This window comes from Pelodiscus sinensis, chromosome 1 (genome assembly GCF_049634645.1).
Source record: "Pelodiscus sinensis isolate JC-2024 chromosome 1, ASM4963464v1, whole genome shotgun sequence".
Lineage (NCBI taxonomy): Eukaryota > Metazoa > Chordata > Testudines > Trionychidae > Pelodiscus > Pelodiscus sinensis.
In genome coordinates this window covers 26,447,476-26,462,384 of record NC_134711.1, presented here as the reverse complement: position 1 = coordinate 26,462,384, position 14,909 = coordinate 26,447,476, and the positions used below count along the sequence as shown (strand labels likewise).

Sequence of the window (14,909 nt, the reverse complement as noted above, 5' to 3'; positions counted from 1 at the left end):
TTTTTAATATTTAAAAAAATTGATTTCTATACAGGAATCTAATAAAGAATTAAAGGGATGACAGTTCTTTGAAACAAAGTCTCGTACACTGTCAAAGAAAACTGAAAAAGACTAGTTGCATTGGTTCCACAATTACTATCATCAGTGACTTCTTTATTTTATTTTTAATGTCTGAATACTGAGAGGTAAGCATTTCACGCAATGAGTTACACACCCTTGACTCTGTGTCATCCTCTTCTTCATCCGGATTGTAAGTTTCTGCACATACTAAAACAAAAAACAAAAAAAGAAAAGTTTAAGCAAAAGGCAACATATTCTATAACCACTTACAGAAATAAGAAAAGGAAACACACTGGCTACGTCTACACTGGCCCCAAATTCCGGAAAAGTCATGCAAAGCAGGTAAGTCAGAATAGGGAAATCCGCGGGGGATTTAAATATCCCCCGCGGATTTAAATAAACATGTCCGCCGCTTTTTTTCCGGCTTGGGGAAAAGCCGGAAAAAAGCGTCTAGACTGGCACGATCCTCCGGAATAAAGCCCTTTTCCGGAGGATCTCTTATTCCTACCTCCGGAAAAGGGCTTTATTCTGGAGGATCGCGCCAGTATAGACGCTTTTTTCCGGCTTTTCCCCAAGCCGGAAAAAAAGCGGCGGACATGTTTATTTAAATCCGCGGGGGATATTTAAATCCCCCGCGGATTTCCCTATTCTGACTTACCTGCTTTGCATGACTTTTCCGGAATTTGGGGCCAGTGTAGACGTAGCCACTAAGTACAATACTGAATTGTAGTAACTGATAATTTCTCTCTGTTCCTATTCTGTTAAGGGCTAGTACTTTGTGAAGTTATTATTGTCAAATATTTACATTACATTAGTGTCCAGAGATCCAAATTAGGAGTGGAACTCCACCCTCTAGGCACCCTATAAGCCTTTGCCTGCAATGTTCATTTTATGAAACCTTACAGTTTCAGTAATTTACCAAGCCTGACACAACTCTCAGTGGAATCAATGGAAAGCCTCCTTCTGATTTTACTGGAGTTGGATTAAGTCCAAAGTAAATGGAAATATGCCCACAAAAAGGAAACTTTAAATGTGATGAACAACTACAGTATTGTATCTCTAAATAAACAAAACAGTCTTATAAATAGTATTATGGTAGCAGTGGTATTTCACTGATGAATGAGTCAGGCTTTAGGATAACCTACTAAAAATAACTCAAAGTAAACAGTATTGATATGATGTAATTCTAGCATAGCTGTACAGTATGCTCTCTCTCACTCTGCAACTGGTTTCTGTCTGTCAGTGTGAGAAAGTGAGAGTCAAGAGGAAGCATAGTGCAGTACTGCATAGTGTCTTTCAGAATGAATAAACATAACAGACTGCAATAGTATAGCACCCCTCTCATTCCCCCCACCTGCAATTCTCTATACTAACAGATTCTAACAAAAATGTTTATTTAATGTGACATCTTTTATGTTGTTATCACAGTATCACCAGGACTTAGTTTTTTCAGACATTTTAACAGCCTTCTTGATCTATTGACAAGAAAACTGAATTTAGGCTCAACTATGTCTTAAATAATCTTTTAGTTTCTTCACACAACTGGAAGCTGGATCAATTCATCAAGGCATTTTTGTCCTTTTGGTGTATCTGTTCTCACTTCACTCTTCCTTGCCATGCATTCTAGAGATGCAAAATTCCGTTTAATTGGTTAACCATTTAAATGTAATGTTTAACCAGTTAATAGGTTAAAGGGGTGTGGGCTGCGGTGGCCCCACTGCCACAGGCAGGGGCTGCTCCAGCCCGGCTAGAGCAGCCCCTGCCTTTAGCATGCCCAGGCCCACTGCGGGCTTGGAGCAGTTCCCCGCCCAAGGAGGGTGAGGAGCTGCTCAAGCCCCCACTGGTTAGCCGGAATCAGTAAACATCACCCATTACACAGGCAATCCAGGAAGTTTTTGGAGAATGTTGGGGATAACTTCTTGACACAAGTGCTGAAGGATCCGACCAGGGGCAGTGCGCAGCTTGACCTTCTGCTCACAAACAGGAAGGAACTAATAGGGGAAGTGGCGGTGGGTGACAACCTGGGAAGCAGTGATCATGAGATGGTAGATTTCAGGATCCTGTCCAAAGGAAGAAAAGAGAGTAGTAAAATACACACTTTGGACTTCAAAAAAGCAGATTTTGACTCCCTCAGAGATCCGATGGGCAGAATCCCCTGGGATGTTAACATGAAGGGGAAAGGAGTCCAGGACAGCTGGCAGTATTTTAAAGAAGCCTTATTGAAGGCACAGAAAGAAACCATCCCGACGCGTAGCAAGAGAGGCAAACATGGTAGGAGACCGGATTGGCTTACAGGGGAAATCCTTGGTGAACTTAAGCACAAAAAGGAAGCTTACAAAAAGTGGAAACTTGGACAAATGACCAGGGAGGAGTTTAAAGGTATAGCTCGAGAATGCCGGGGGATTATCAGGAAGGAGAAAGCGCAAATGGAATTGCGACTGGCTAAGGATGTGAAAGATAACAAGAAAGGTTTCTACAGGCATGTTAACAAGAAGAAGGTGATCAGAGAGGGTGTGCAGCCCCTAATAGATGAAGGAGGTAACCTAGTGACAGATGATGTGGGGAAAGCTGAAGTACTCAATGCTTTCTTTGCCTCTGTATTCACAGACAAGGTCAGTTCCTGGACTTCTGCGCTAAGTGATGCAAGATGGGATGGACAGCCCGTGGTGGGTAAAGAACAGGTTAGGAACTATTTAGAAAAGCTAAACGTACATAAATCCATGGGTCCGGACTTAGTGCATCCGAGGGTACTGAGCGAGTTGGCAAATGTCATTGAGGAGCCTTTGGCTATTATCTTTGAAAAGTCGTGGAGATCGGGAGAAATCCCGGATGATTGGAAAAAGGCAAATGTAGTGCCCATCTTCAAAAAAAGGGAAGAAGGATGATCCAGGGAACTATAGGCCGGTCAGTCTTACCTCGGTTCCTGGAAAAATCATGGAAGGGATCCTTAAGGAATCTATTTTGAGGTACTTGGATGAAAGGAAAGTGATTAGGAATAGTCAACATGGATTCACAAAGGGCAAGTCGTGCCTGACCAATCTGATTAACTTCTATGATGAGGTAACTGGCTTGGTAGACAGGGGGAAGTCAGTGGATGTTATATACCTTGACTTTAGCAAGGCTTTTGATACGGTCTCCCACAATATTCTTGCCAGCAAGTTAAGGGAATGTGGATTGGATAAATGGACGGTAAGATGGATAGAAAGACTGCTAGAAGGCCGGGCCCAGTGGGTAGTGATCAATGGCTCGATGTCAGGATGGCGGTCGGTTTCTAGTGGAGTGCCCCAAGGTTCGGTTCTAGGACCGTTTTTGTTCAATATCTTTATTAATGATCTGGATGAGGGGATGGATTGCACCCTCAGCAAGTTTGCGGATGACACTAAGCTGGGGGGAGAGGTAGATACGCTTGAGGGCAGAGATAGGGTCCAGAATGACTTAGACAAATTGGAGGATTGGGCCACAAGAAATCCGATGAGGTTCAACAAGGACAAGTGTAGAGTCCTGCACTTGGAATGGAAGAATCCCAAGCATAGTTACAAGCTGGGGACCAACTGGTTAAGTAGTAGTTCTGCAGAAAAGGACCTGGGGATTACAGTGGATAAGAAGCTGGATATGAGTCAACAGTGTGCCCTTGTAACCAAGAAGGCTAATGGCATATTAGGTTGCATTAAGAGGAACATTGCCAGCAGATCCAGAGATATCATTATTCCCCTTTATTCGGCTTTGGTGAGGCCACATCTGGAGTATTGTGTCCAGTTCTGGGCCCCCCACTACAAAAAGAATGTGGACGCATTGGAGAGGGTCCAGTGGAGGGCAACCAAAGTGATTAGGGGGCTGGAGCATATGACTTATGAGGAGAGGCTGAGGGACTTGGGTCTGTTTAGCCTGCAGAAGCGAAGAGTGAGGGGGGATTTCTTAGCAGCCTTCAACTTCCTGAAGGGAGGTTCCAAAGAGGATGGAGAGAGGCTGTTCTCAGTAGTGACAGATGGTAGAACAAGGAGCAATGGTCTCAAGTTGTGGTGGGAGAGGTCCAGGTTGGATATTAGGAAAAACTATTTCACTAGGAGGGTGGTGAAGCACTGGAATGGGTTACGTAGGGAAGTAGTGGAGTCTCCATCCCTAGAGGTGTTTAAGTCTCGGCTTGACAAAGCCCTGGCCGGGTTGATTTAGTTGGAATTGGTCCTGCCTAGAGCAGGGGGCTGGACTTGATGACCTTCTGAGGTCTCTTCCAGTTCTATGATTCTATGATTAAAAGTGATACTGGGTCAGACCAAAGATCCATCCAGCCCAGTACCCTGTCTACCAACAGTGGCCAATGCCACATGTCCCAGAGGGAGTGAATCGAACAACTAATGATCAAGCAATCTCCTTCCTGCCATCCATCTCCACCCTCTGACAAACAGAGGCTAAGGGCACCATTCCTTACCCATACTGGCTAATAGCCATTTATGGACTTAACCTCCATAAATTTATCTAATTCTCCTTTAAACCTTGTTATAGCCCTAGCCTTCACAACCTCCTCAGGCAAGGAGTTCCACAGATTGACTATGTGCTGTGTGAAGAAGAACTTCCTTATATTGGTTTTAAATCTGCTGCTCATTAGTTTCATTTGGTGGCCCCTAGTTCTTGTATTATGGGAACAAGTAAATAACTTTTCCATATTCACTTTCTCCACACCACTCATGATTTTATAGACCTCTATCATATCCCCACTTAGTCTCCTCTTTTCCAAGCTGAAAAGTCCCAGTCTCTTTAATCTCTCCTCTATGGGTCCCGTTCCAAATACCTAATCATTTTAGTTGCCCTTCTCTGAACCTTTTCTAATGCCAGTATATCTTTTTTGAGATGCTGAGACCACATCTGTATGCAGTATTCAAGATGTGGGCGTACCATGGATTTATATAAGGGCAATAAGATATTCTCTGTCTTATTCTCTATCCTTTTTTAATGATTCCTAACATCCTGTTTGCTTTTTTGACTGCCGCTGCACTCTGTGTGGATGTCTTAAGAGAACTATCCACGATGACTCCAAGATCTCTTTCCTGATTAGTTGTAGCTAAATTAGCCCCCATCATATTATATGTATAGTTGGGGTTATTTTTTCCAATATGCATTACTTTACATTTATCCACATTAAATTTCATTTGCCATTTTTGTTGCTGTCACTTAGTTTGGTGAGATATTTTTGAAGTTCTTCACAGACTAGAGAGCTATCTTCCTTTGGTTAGGTCTTATATCTTGTAATAGAGCATGTATACAGGCAGTCCCCGGGTTACATGGATCCGACTTACATCGGATCCCTACTTACAAACGAGGTGAGGCAACCCCGCACTAGCTGCTTCCCCACAGCAGACCAGGGAGACGCGAAGCTAGCGCCCTCCTCCCCAGCAGATGAGAGAGACACAGAGCGGCTTTTCTCAGAAGACACCTCAGCTTGAGAATAAAGGACTGAGGGAAGTGAGGTGTGGGAGAATAAAACTGAGCTCTGGAGAAATGTTTGGCTAGAGTTTCCCCTACAATATGTACCAGTTCCGACTTACATACAAATTCAACTTAAGAACAAACCTACAGTCCCTATCTTGTACGTAACCTGGGGACTGCCTGTATGTTTATTTTATAACTGTTCAGCCAGTGGCTTTCAACATTGCAGATGCATTATTCTGTAGTTGAATGGCACTAAGTATGAAATTTATTTTCCATCAATTGTTTATTTGAACCAATTCTTCACTATATACATTCCACAATCTATTAATTCATTGACTTGTGGTTACTTCAAGACAAGATATCATATGTAAAATCATAAATTTTAGATTCTATTCTTCAGTTGTGGTCCATTGCATTATTATAGTCCTTGAAATATCATGATGTGCAAACATGGTTTTAACATGCCTCAACACAGCTAATGCTATAGTATCATAAACTGTCCCTACTGAAAAGTTGCTAAAATAGTCCATTATGATCAAGATATCAAGTTTTCCTAATACAAACAAATCAGCTCTGACTATGTCCTATGGGATTATTGTTTGTTCATGGAGTGTTAAAGTTTCTCTATGTTGTGCATTTCTGAACTCCAAACAGGTTACATACTTCCTCACTATTGCTCCAATATAATTATTCAGCAGTGACCAAAATACACTTCTCCAGTTCTTTTTTGACCAAATCATACCTAGGCATCTTTCTTTCCATTCAGGGCTGATAGTTTGTACTAGTGATATTTCACCCATCACATTTTTTTCCTTTCTAGCTCACCCACATTCCAGGTTATCAAGAATGTGAAGCTTTTATCATACTAACATGTACTGATATTGCTCACTCTAGATCATCATAACCATCATTAGCTATTCTACTCTATAAAGTATTCCTAGTTTCCATGTGATACAGTACAGTATATGTAATTACCATGCCAGTACTAAAAGGAAACATAACATAGAAAGCCACCATTTCCCCCCATTGCTTAGTTTGATAAAGTAAAACTATGTGTATTTAAATCTTCTGAACATGTACCATCTTCTATCACTTAGCTCATTCACTGAGATGCATCAACAGGAGTAGGATTTAAAAAAATTCCAAAGAAAAATATGAATTACTAAAGGGCATTTCATTACCACCAATACCACACTTTCTGGAAATTGCATACAAGTGAAGTTTATTTGTCACGAGGCAGAATTGGGCTTTATAAATTATGGTCCATACATTAATTTAAAGGTGAAATCCAGCAAGAATTTCACAAATCACTGTATAAAATGTATGTTCTTGTATGAGAACAAATGGAAATAAAATTACTTTTGAAACTAATCAGTGTTCTAATAAAAATAAATATATTGCTCATTTATACTCAGAACATAAAAAAGATACTATTTCTATGGCAGCTACCCATCCCCTTGCTAGACTGAAAAATTAAGAAGACTTCAGTAACCAAATATTTAATGAGACCAAGTATATATAATGAAGCAATTCAGTAACTGAACACATGGAGAGAGAAAAAATCAACCTGCTTTCATCAATGGTAAGTACTAAATTTCTCTACTCTGCACTGAGAGTAGGGAATATCCTTTCTTTATATTTACATTTAATTCTTGCGATATTTATTATCAGTTTCCAACTTCCACATTGTCAAGATCGGATTTTTTTTTTAAATTTACATACACACAATTTCTAGCTCGCTCCCACTCAAATAAATGTCTTACATACTTTGTCCTTAGCCTAGTCAGAGGTATGCAGTTAGTTGCAGCCAACAGTACTACAGACAATTTATTTACTGATTATAGGCATTTTGGTACGAAAAATACCTACAACAATATTAATTACACAGGAACGTCTCTTAAAATCATGTCTTCATCATGGAATTAAAAGTGCAACAGTAATCATTAAACCATATTTCACATTTCCAGGAGCTCATTAATGCAATGGAAGAGCTATAACTTAAGGAATTACTCAGCTCCTTGTATGAAATGTCTGTCAAGACATAGGTCTGTCTATAAGGGTACGTCTACACTAGCCCCCTAAATCGATCTAAGGAGGCTAATGAGGGCGACTGGAATTGCAAATCAAGCCCGGGATTTAAATATCCCGCGCTTGATTTGGATGAGGTTTACCAGCTAATTCAAATTAGAGGCTTTAAATTGGAATCCCGTTTCACTGCCGCGTGTGGACGTCGGCAGTTACTTCGGGCTAGTCAATTTCTAAAATGGCGACCAGCCGGGAACATGCAAATCAAGCGCGGGATATTTAAATCCCGGGCTTCATTTGCAATTCCAGTCGCCCTTATTAGCCTCCCTTGAGCGATCTAGGAGGCTAGTGTAGACGTATCCTAAGATAAAGGTTGAGAAGTGCTATGTAACATGTATGTAATATAACAATTACATCATATAAAAGGCTCTAGCTAGCTGATTACTGGTGTACAGGTATAACAGCACTAAGTGATTCAAGACTCTTCACACAAGACAGTGTGTTTATAGATACCATGTGCAGCAGCCTTGGAATGCAGTTATGGTCAGAAAGAACAGCAAACAGGCACTTTCTTTTCCCACAGATTGGCTCCCTAAGTGCTTTTGGTTCAATTTACTGTCAAAAATATTTTGCTCTTTCTCTCTCTCAACAGGACAAACAAAATTACAATTTAATTCATACTTGCAGAATTATGTTCCAGTATTATTAGTTGCCTGTTCAGAGAATACTAGGGACTTCTCTACACTGGAATGCTAAATCAGCGCCACTGCGAGTGGTGCAGTAGTGTTGATTTAACAGGTCCGGTGAAGATGCAAAAAGTCACACTCTCCCATTAACTCCAACATGCAGAAGCTATGTCAGCAGGAGAATGTCTCCCACCTACATAGCACAGTGTAGACACCACTTTAAGTTGATATGAATAAAATCACACTCAGAGCAATGTAACTTATATTGACTTATGTAGCAATGTAGATCAGGCCTCAGCAGCATATCCAGTATCATAAAGCATACCATAAAAACCCGGGAAGCGAGGGAATAGAGTCAATCCAAAATTTGTCAGCAGACAGGGAAGCAAGTCAGGGGAAGAAAATTGTGCTTATATCAGACAGAAAAGGAAACTGAAAGCATTTCTAGTGAAATTTCTAGGCAGAACATACTGTAGGATACAAAGAGTAGATGCAGTTAGTTTGATCTTTTCTAGACAGACCTACTGCAGAACCTCTCAACTTCTTTTTAATATAAATAATCCTCTATAGAAGTTTTTGTGCAGATGAAGCTTCCCAAAACAGAGAAGCCTTGTGGCCATATAATATGTTACAAGTACTTCACTAGAAGGCAGAGAGGTGCTCTTTAACAATATTCACGGCTTTACTCTTACGCTGAGATGCATGACTTTTTTTCCCATTCTATGACAGTCTAAGCAATTCACAACATTGTTATAAGCCAGTGGTGGGAAACCTGTGGCTCATAAGCCACAGGTGACCCTCCAGGGTTCGATGTGTGGCCAGCGAGATGTAAGAACATAAGAACAGCCATACTGGGTCAGACCAAAGGTCCATCTAGCCCAGTATCCTGTCTGCCGACATTGGCTAATACTGGATGCCCCAGAGGGAAGGATCACAACAGGTAATCCTCACGCGATCCCTCCCCTGTCACCCGCCTCCAGAGAAACAGAGGCTGGGGATACCATTCCTACCCATCCTGGTTAGTAGCCATTGATAGACCTAACCTCCATGAATCTATCTAGATCTTTTTTGAATCCTGTTAATGCTCTAGCCTTCACGGCATCCTCTGGAAAGGCGTTCCACAGTTTGACTGTGCGCTGAGTGAAGAAAAACTTCCTGTTGTTTGTTTTAAACCTGCTGCCTATTAATTTTATTTGGTGACCCCTACTTCTTTTATTGTGAGAATAAGTAAATAACTTTTCCTTAATCACTTTTTCCACAACAGTCATGATTTTATAGACCTCTATCATATCCCCCCTTACTCTCTTCTTTTTTAAGCTGAAAAGTCCAAGTCTTTTTAATCTCTCTTACATATGGGACCCATGCCAAATCTCTAATAATTTTTGTTGACCTTTTCTGAACCTTTTCCAATGCCAATATATCTTTTTTGAGATGAGGTGACCACATCTGTATGCAGTATTCAAGAAGTGGGCATGCTATGGTTTTATATAAAGGCAATAAAATATTTTCTGGGTTATTCTCTATCCCTTTTTTAATGACTCCTAACATTCTATTTGCTTTTTTGATTGCCGCTGCACACTAAGTGGATGATTTCAGAGAACTATCCACAATGACTCCAAGAGCTCTCTCTTGAGTAGTTGTAGCCATAATAGTGCTCATTATACTGTATATAGTTGTGATTATTTTTTCCAATGTGCATTACTTTACATTTATTAACATTAAATTTCATTTGCCATTTTGTTGCCCCATCACTTAGTTTGGTGAGATCTTTTTGAAGCTCTTCACAGTCTGCTTTGGTCTTAACTATCTTGAGCAGTTTGGTATCATCTACAATTTTGCCACCTCCCTGTTTACTTCTTTTCTCTAGATCATTTATAAGTAAGTTGAATAAGATGGGTCCCAGGACAGACCCTTGGGGCACCCCACTAGTTACATCTCTCCACTCAGAAAACTGACCATTTATTCCTACCCTTTGTTTCCTGTCTTTTAACCAGTTATCAATTCACAAAAGGACCTTCCCTCTTAATGCATGACAACTTACTTTACACTTAAGAGCCTTTGGTGAAGGAACTTGTCAAAGGCTTTCTGGAAATCTAAGTATACTACAGGCAGTCCCCGGGTTACGTACAAGATAGGGACTGTAGGTTTGTACTTAAGTTGAATTTGTACTTAAGTCGGAACTGGCATAGAGATTCAGCCGCTGCTGAAACTGACCAGCGGCTGACTACAGGAAGCTCGAGGCAGAGTTTCTCTGCCCCGGGCTTCCTGGAATCAGCAGCTGATCAGTTTCAACAGCAGCTGAATCTCGACGCCTGTGAAAGAGCAGCTTGGGCGCTGCTGGGTAGGTCCCCGCAGCGCCGCACCTCGGCACTACTGGACCGACCCGGCAGCACCCCAGCTGTTCTGCCCCAGGCGTCCTGATTCAGCCGCTGCTGGTCAGTTTCAGCAGCGACTGAATCAGGATGCCTGTGGCAGAGCAGCTGGGGTGCTGCTGGGTTGGTCCAGTAGCGCCGCTCCTAGGTGCTACTGGACCAACCCAGCAGCACCCCAGCTGCTCTACCCCAGGTATCCCCAAGTCAGCTGCTGCTGAAACTGATCAGCGGCTGATTCCAGGAAGCCCGGGGCAGAGCTTCTGGTAGAGCTTCTGGTCAGCGCCCCAGCTGCTCTACCACAGGCGTCCGCGAGAAAAGCCTGGTCTACTGGGGGGGGCGCCTCCCCCCCAGCAGACCATGGAAACGCGGGCAGCGGGACCGAGATGCGCTGCGGTGCCCCCCCCCCAGCAGACCAGAAAGACGCAGAGCAAAGCCGCGGAGGACCCGGGCGGTGGGACCGCCCAGACGCGCCGCGGTCCCGCCTGGGTCCTCCGCGGCTTTGCTCTGCGTCTGGACGGTCCCGCCGCCCGCGTCCTCCAGGGCGAGAAAAGCCCCGTTCGTAAGTACGGATCCGACATAAGTCTGATCCGTGTAACTCAGGGACTGCCTGTATATCCACTAGATCCTCCTTGTCCACATGTGTGTTGACCGCTTCAAAGAACTCTAGCAGATTAGTAAGGCATGAATTCCCTTTACAGAAATCATGTTGATTTTCCCCCAACAAATTATATTTGTCCATGTGTCTATTTTATTCTTTATTATAGTTTCAACTAATTTGCCCAGTACTGATGTTAGATTTACCAGTCTGTAATTCCGGAATTATAATCTGGATTTCTATATACAAAGCTTCCGCAACAACGCACAGACTGACATTATTCGCAAACAACAACAAGCAACACACAATCTCCGCCACGCTGAACAACATACCGTCCAGAGTCTCAAAAACAACCTGGACATTATAATCAAACCAGCTGACAAAGGGGGTGCTGTGGTCACTATGAATAAGGCCGACTATAACCAAGAGGCAACCAGACAACTCTCCAACACCACATTTTACAAACCTCTCTCCTCTGATCCTACCTCGGAATACCAAAAGAAATTAATCTGTCTCCTTAAAAGCCTCCCTACAGCTACTCGGGAACAAATCCACACAGAAACACCTTCTGACCCCCGACCAGGATTTTTCTATCTGCTTCCCAAGATCCATAAACCTGGACACCCTGGACGCCCCATCATCTCTGGTATTGGCACACTCACTACTGGTTTATCCAGCTATGTAGACTCTCTCCTCAAACCCTACTCAACCAAAACCCCTAGCTATCTCCGAGACACTACTGACTTTTTAAGGAAACTACAAAACATCGATAACCTCCCCAATAACACCATCTTTGCCACTATGGATGTAGAAGCACTATACACCAACATCCCCCATGAAGACGGATTACAAGCTATTAGAAACACTATCCCAGAGGACACCACTGCCAACCTGATAGCAGACCTATGTAACTTTGTTCTCACCCACAATTATTTCCAGTTTGAGAACAACTTATACCTCCAGATCAGCGGCACAGCCATGGGTACACGCATGGCCCCACAGTATGCTAATATCTTTATGGCTGACTTAGAACAACGTTTCCTCAACTCCCGTCCCCTTTTACCCCTTCTCTACTTACGCTACATCGATGACATCTTTATGATCTGGACGCATGGCCAAGAAACACTGGAGACATTCCACAGAGATTTCAACAACCTACACCCCACCATTAACCTCAGCCTGGACCATTCCACACAAGAGATCCATTTCCTGGACACCACAGTACAAATCAACAATGGAAAATTAGACACCACCCTCTACAGAAAACCCACTGACTCATACAGTTACCTACATGCTTCCAGCTCCCATCCAGCACACACCATACGATCCATCATCTATAGCCAAGCCCTTCGATACAACCGCATCTGCTCTAATCCCACTGACAGAGACCAGAAACTTCAGGATCTCTACCAAGCATTTATAAACCTCAACTACCCACCCGAAGAAATAAAAAAGCAAATTGAAAGAGCCAAATGAATACCTAGAAACCATCTACTACAAGACAGACCCAAGAAAACCAACAATAGAACACCACTTGTCATCACCTACAGCTCCCAACTTAAACCTGTCCAACACATTATCAATAAATTACAACCTATATTGGAACAGGACACTAAACTCCAAGAAGCTCTGGGAGACAGACCCATAGTCTCCTGTAGACAACCACCTAACCTCAAGATGATTCTTACCAACAACCACAGGACATACCACACTGATACCAACCCTGGTACTTTCCCTTGCAACAAACCCCGTTGCCAGCTTTGTCCACATATTCACTCTGCTGGCACCATTATTGGGCCTAACCAAGTGAGTTATAAGATCAAGAATACATATTCCTGCGCCTCCAGAAATATAATCTATGCTATCATGTGCCGAAAGTGTCCGTCTGCTATGTACATTGGACAAACGTCTCAGACACTTCGCCAAAGAATCAATGCCCACAAAACAGACATTAGACAGGATCACAAAGAAAAAACAGTTGCTTGCCATTTCAACCAGAAAGGACACTGTTTCAATGACCTAATCACCTGCATCCTACTTCAGAAGACTTTCAAATCTGCACTTGAAAGGGTATCCTCTGAACTGGCATTCATGCTAAAAATCGACACTCTCCGCGGGGGGCTGAACAAAGACCCCAGCTACCTTACCCATTACAAAGATAGCTTCCTCAATTATCACTTCTAATACTATTAACTCACAGACATCTACCCTTCCCCACCTCTAATATCATTAACTCACAGGCATTCACCTTCCTTCCCCCCCTCCCCCACCTGAATCCCACCTCTGTTCTGAAATGTGATTTGTCCTTTTCATATGTGTTCATTTTTTTTAATTGTATCCTTTGGTATATATGGTTGTGACTATTTTCTTCCTCTATTTGATCTGAGGAAGTGGGTCTGGCCCACGAAAGCTCATCATCTAATAAACCATCTTGTTAGTCTTTAAAGTGCTACATAGTCCTGTATTTTGTTAAGGATAGGAATGAGAGAGTAAGCTGGATTCAATTCTACCTTGGATATCATGGACAGTACAGATCAACTGTAACATCTTTGTTTTTTGGTTAATTTAGAACCAGGAAGACCAGTATGGGTATGTCTACACTACCCCGCTAGTTCGAACTAGCGGGGTAATGTAGGCATACCGCAATTGCAAATGAAGCCTGGGATTTGAATTTCCCGGGCTTCATTTGCATAAGCGGGGTGCCGCCATTTTTAAATCCCCGCTCGTTCGAACCCCGTGCCGCGCGACTACACGCGGCACGAACTAGGTAGTTCGAACTAGGCTTCCTAGTTCGAACTACCGTTACTCCTCATTCCACGAGGAGTAACGGTAGTTCGAACTAGGAAGCCTAATTCAAATTACCTAGTTCGTGCCACGTGTAGCCGCGCGGCACGGGGTTCGAACGAGCGGGGATTTAAAAATGGCGGCGCCCCGCTTATGCAAATGAAGCCCGGGAAATTCAAATCCCGGGCTTCATTTGCAATTGCGGTATGCCTACATTACCCCGCTAGTTCGAACTAGCGGGGTAGTGTAGACATACCCTATGTTTTTCAGATCCTAAGTTGAATATGCAGGATTTGCAGTTAGAAAAATCATCTTTTATTTAAATTTAATTTGCAGCTATTGAGAGAATAAATGTTGATATAACTTTTACTCCAAGTAACTTTTCAGAGTACTTGTATTAAATCAAAATTCCTATTTTGTAGGTGATCATAACATCTAGCTTTTATATGATGCCACCCCTTTAAATCTAATTTCCTTTTTCATAACACTAAACCCCACTTATTTACATAATAATCAGAACGATAGCCAATTTTGTTAAAACATTGTATTAAACAGAAATTACAAATATTACATTACTGAAAAATTAAAAATTGGAATGCCAGATAATCAGATTTCTAAATTAGTCTGTCTCAGTTATAACGATGTTAAATTTAGATTAATCAGCTAATCAAATAGTCGATGCAATTTGCATTGCCAATTATGTTAGTTGATAATCGCACCTCTGCCTTTGAAGTGTACACTTCAAAGGCGAAAGTGCTGCAGGGAGCACGGGGCCAGTGGGGGACTCAAGCAGTCCCCCGCTGGCCCCATGCTCCCTGCAGCATTTCAAAGAGGCAGCACATATGGAGCCCGGGATCAGCGGGAGAGTCCTCGGCTAGCCATGGGCTGCACACAGCTTTTCAAAGTGGCAATGCCACATGGAGCCCAGGGTCTAGCCCCAGGCTCCACATGGCGCTGCCACTT

At 42.6% G+C, this 14,909-nt stretch overlaps 1 protein-coding gene across 5 annotated transcripts in view; it reads right to left on the bottom strand.

Annotated features, from left to right (window-relative positions):
- PRKAR2B (protein kinase cAMP-dependent type II regulatory subunit beta) overlaps positions 1–14,909 on the bottom strand; it is a 151,103-nt gene that overhangs the window by 35,473 nt on the left and 100,721 nt on the right. For all 5 annotated transcript variants that reach the window (XM_075927056.1, XM_075927071.1, XM_075927059.1 and 2 more), the window contains one exon: positions 215–267. In XM_075927056.1, the coding sequence (XP_075783171.1) occupies positions 215–267 (53 nt within the window). The remainder of the gene's footprint in view (positions 1–214; positions 268–14,909) is intronic.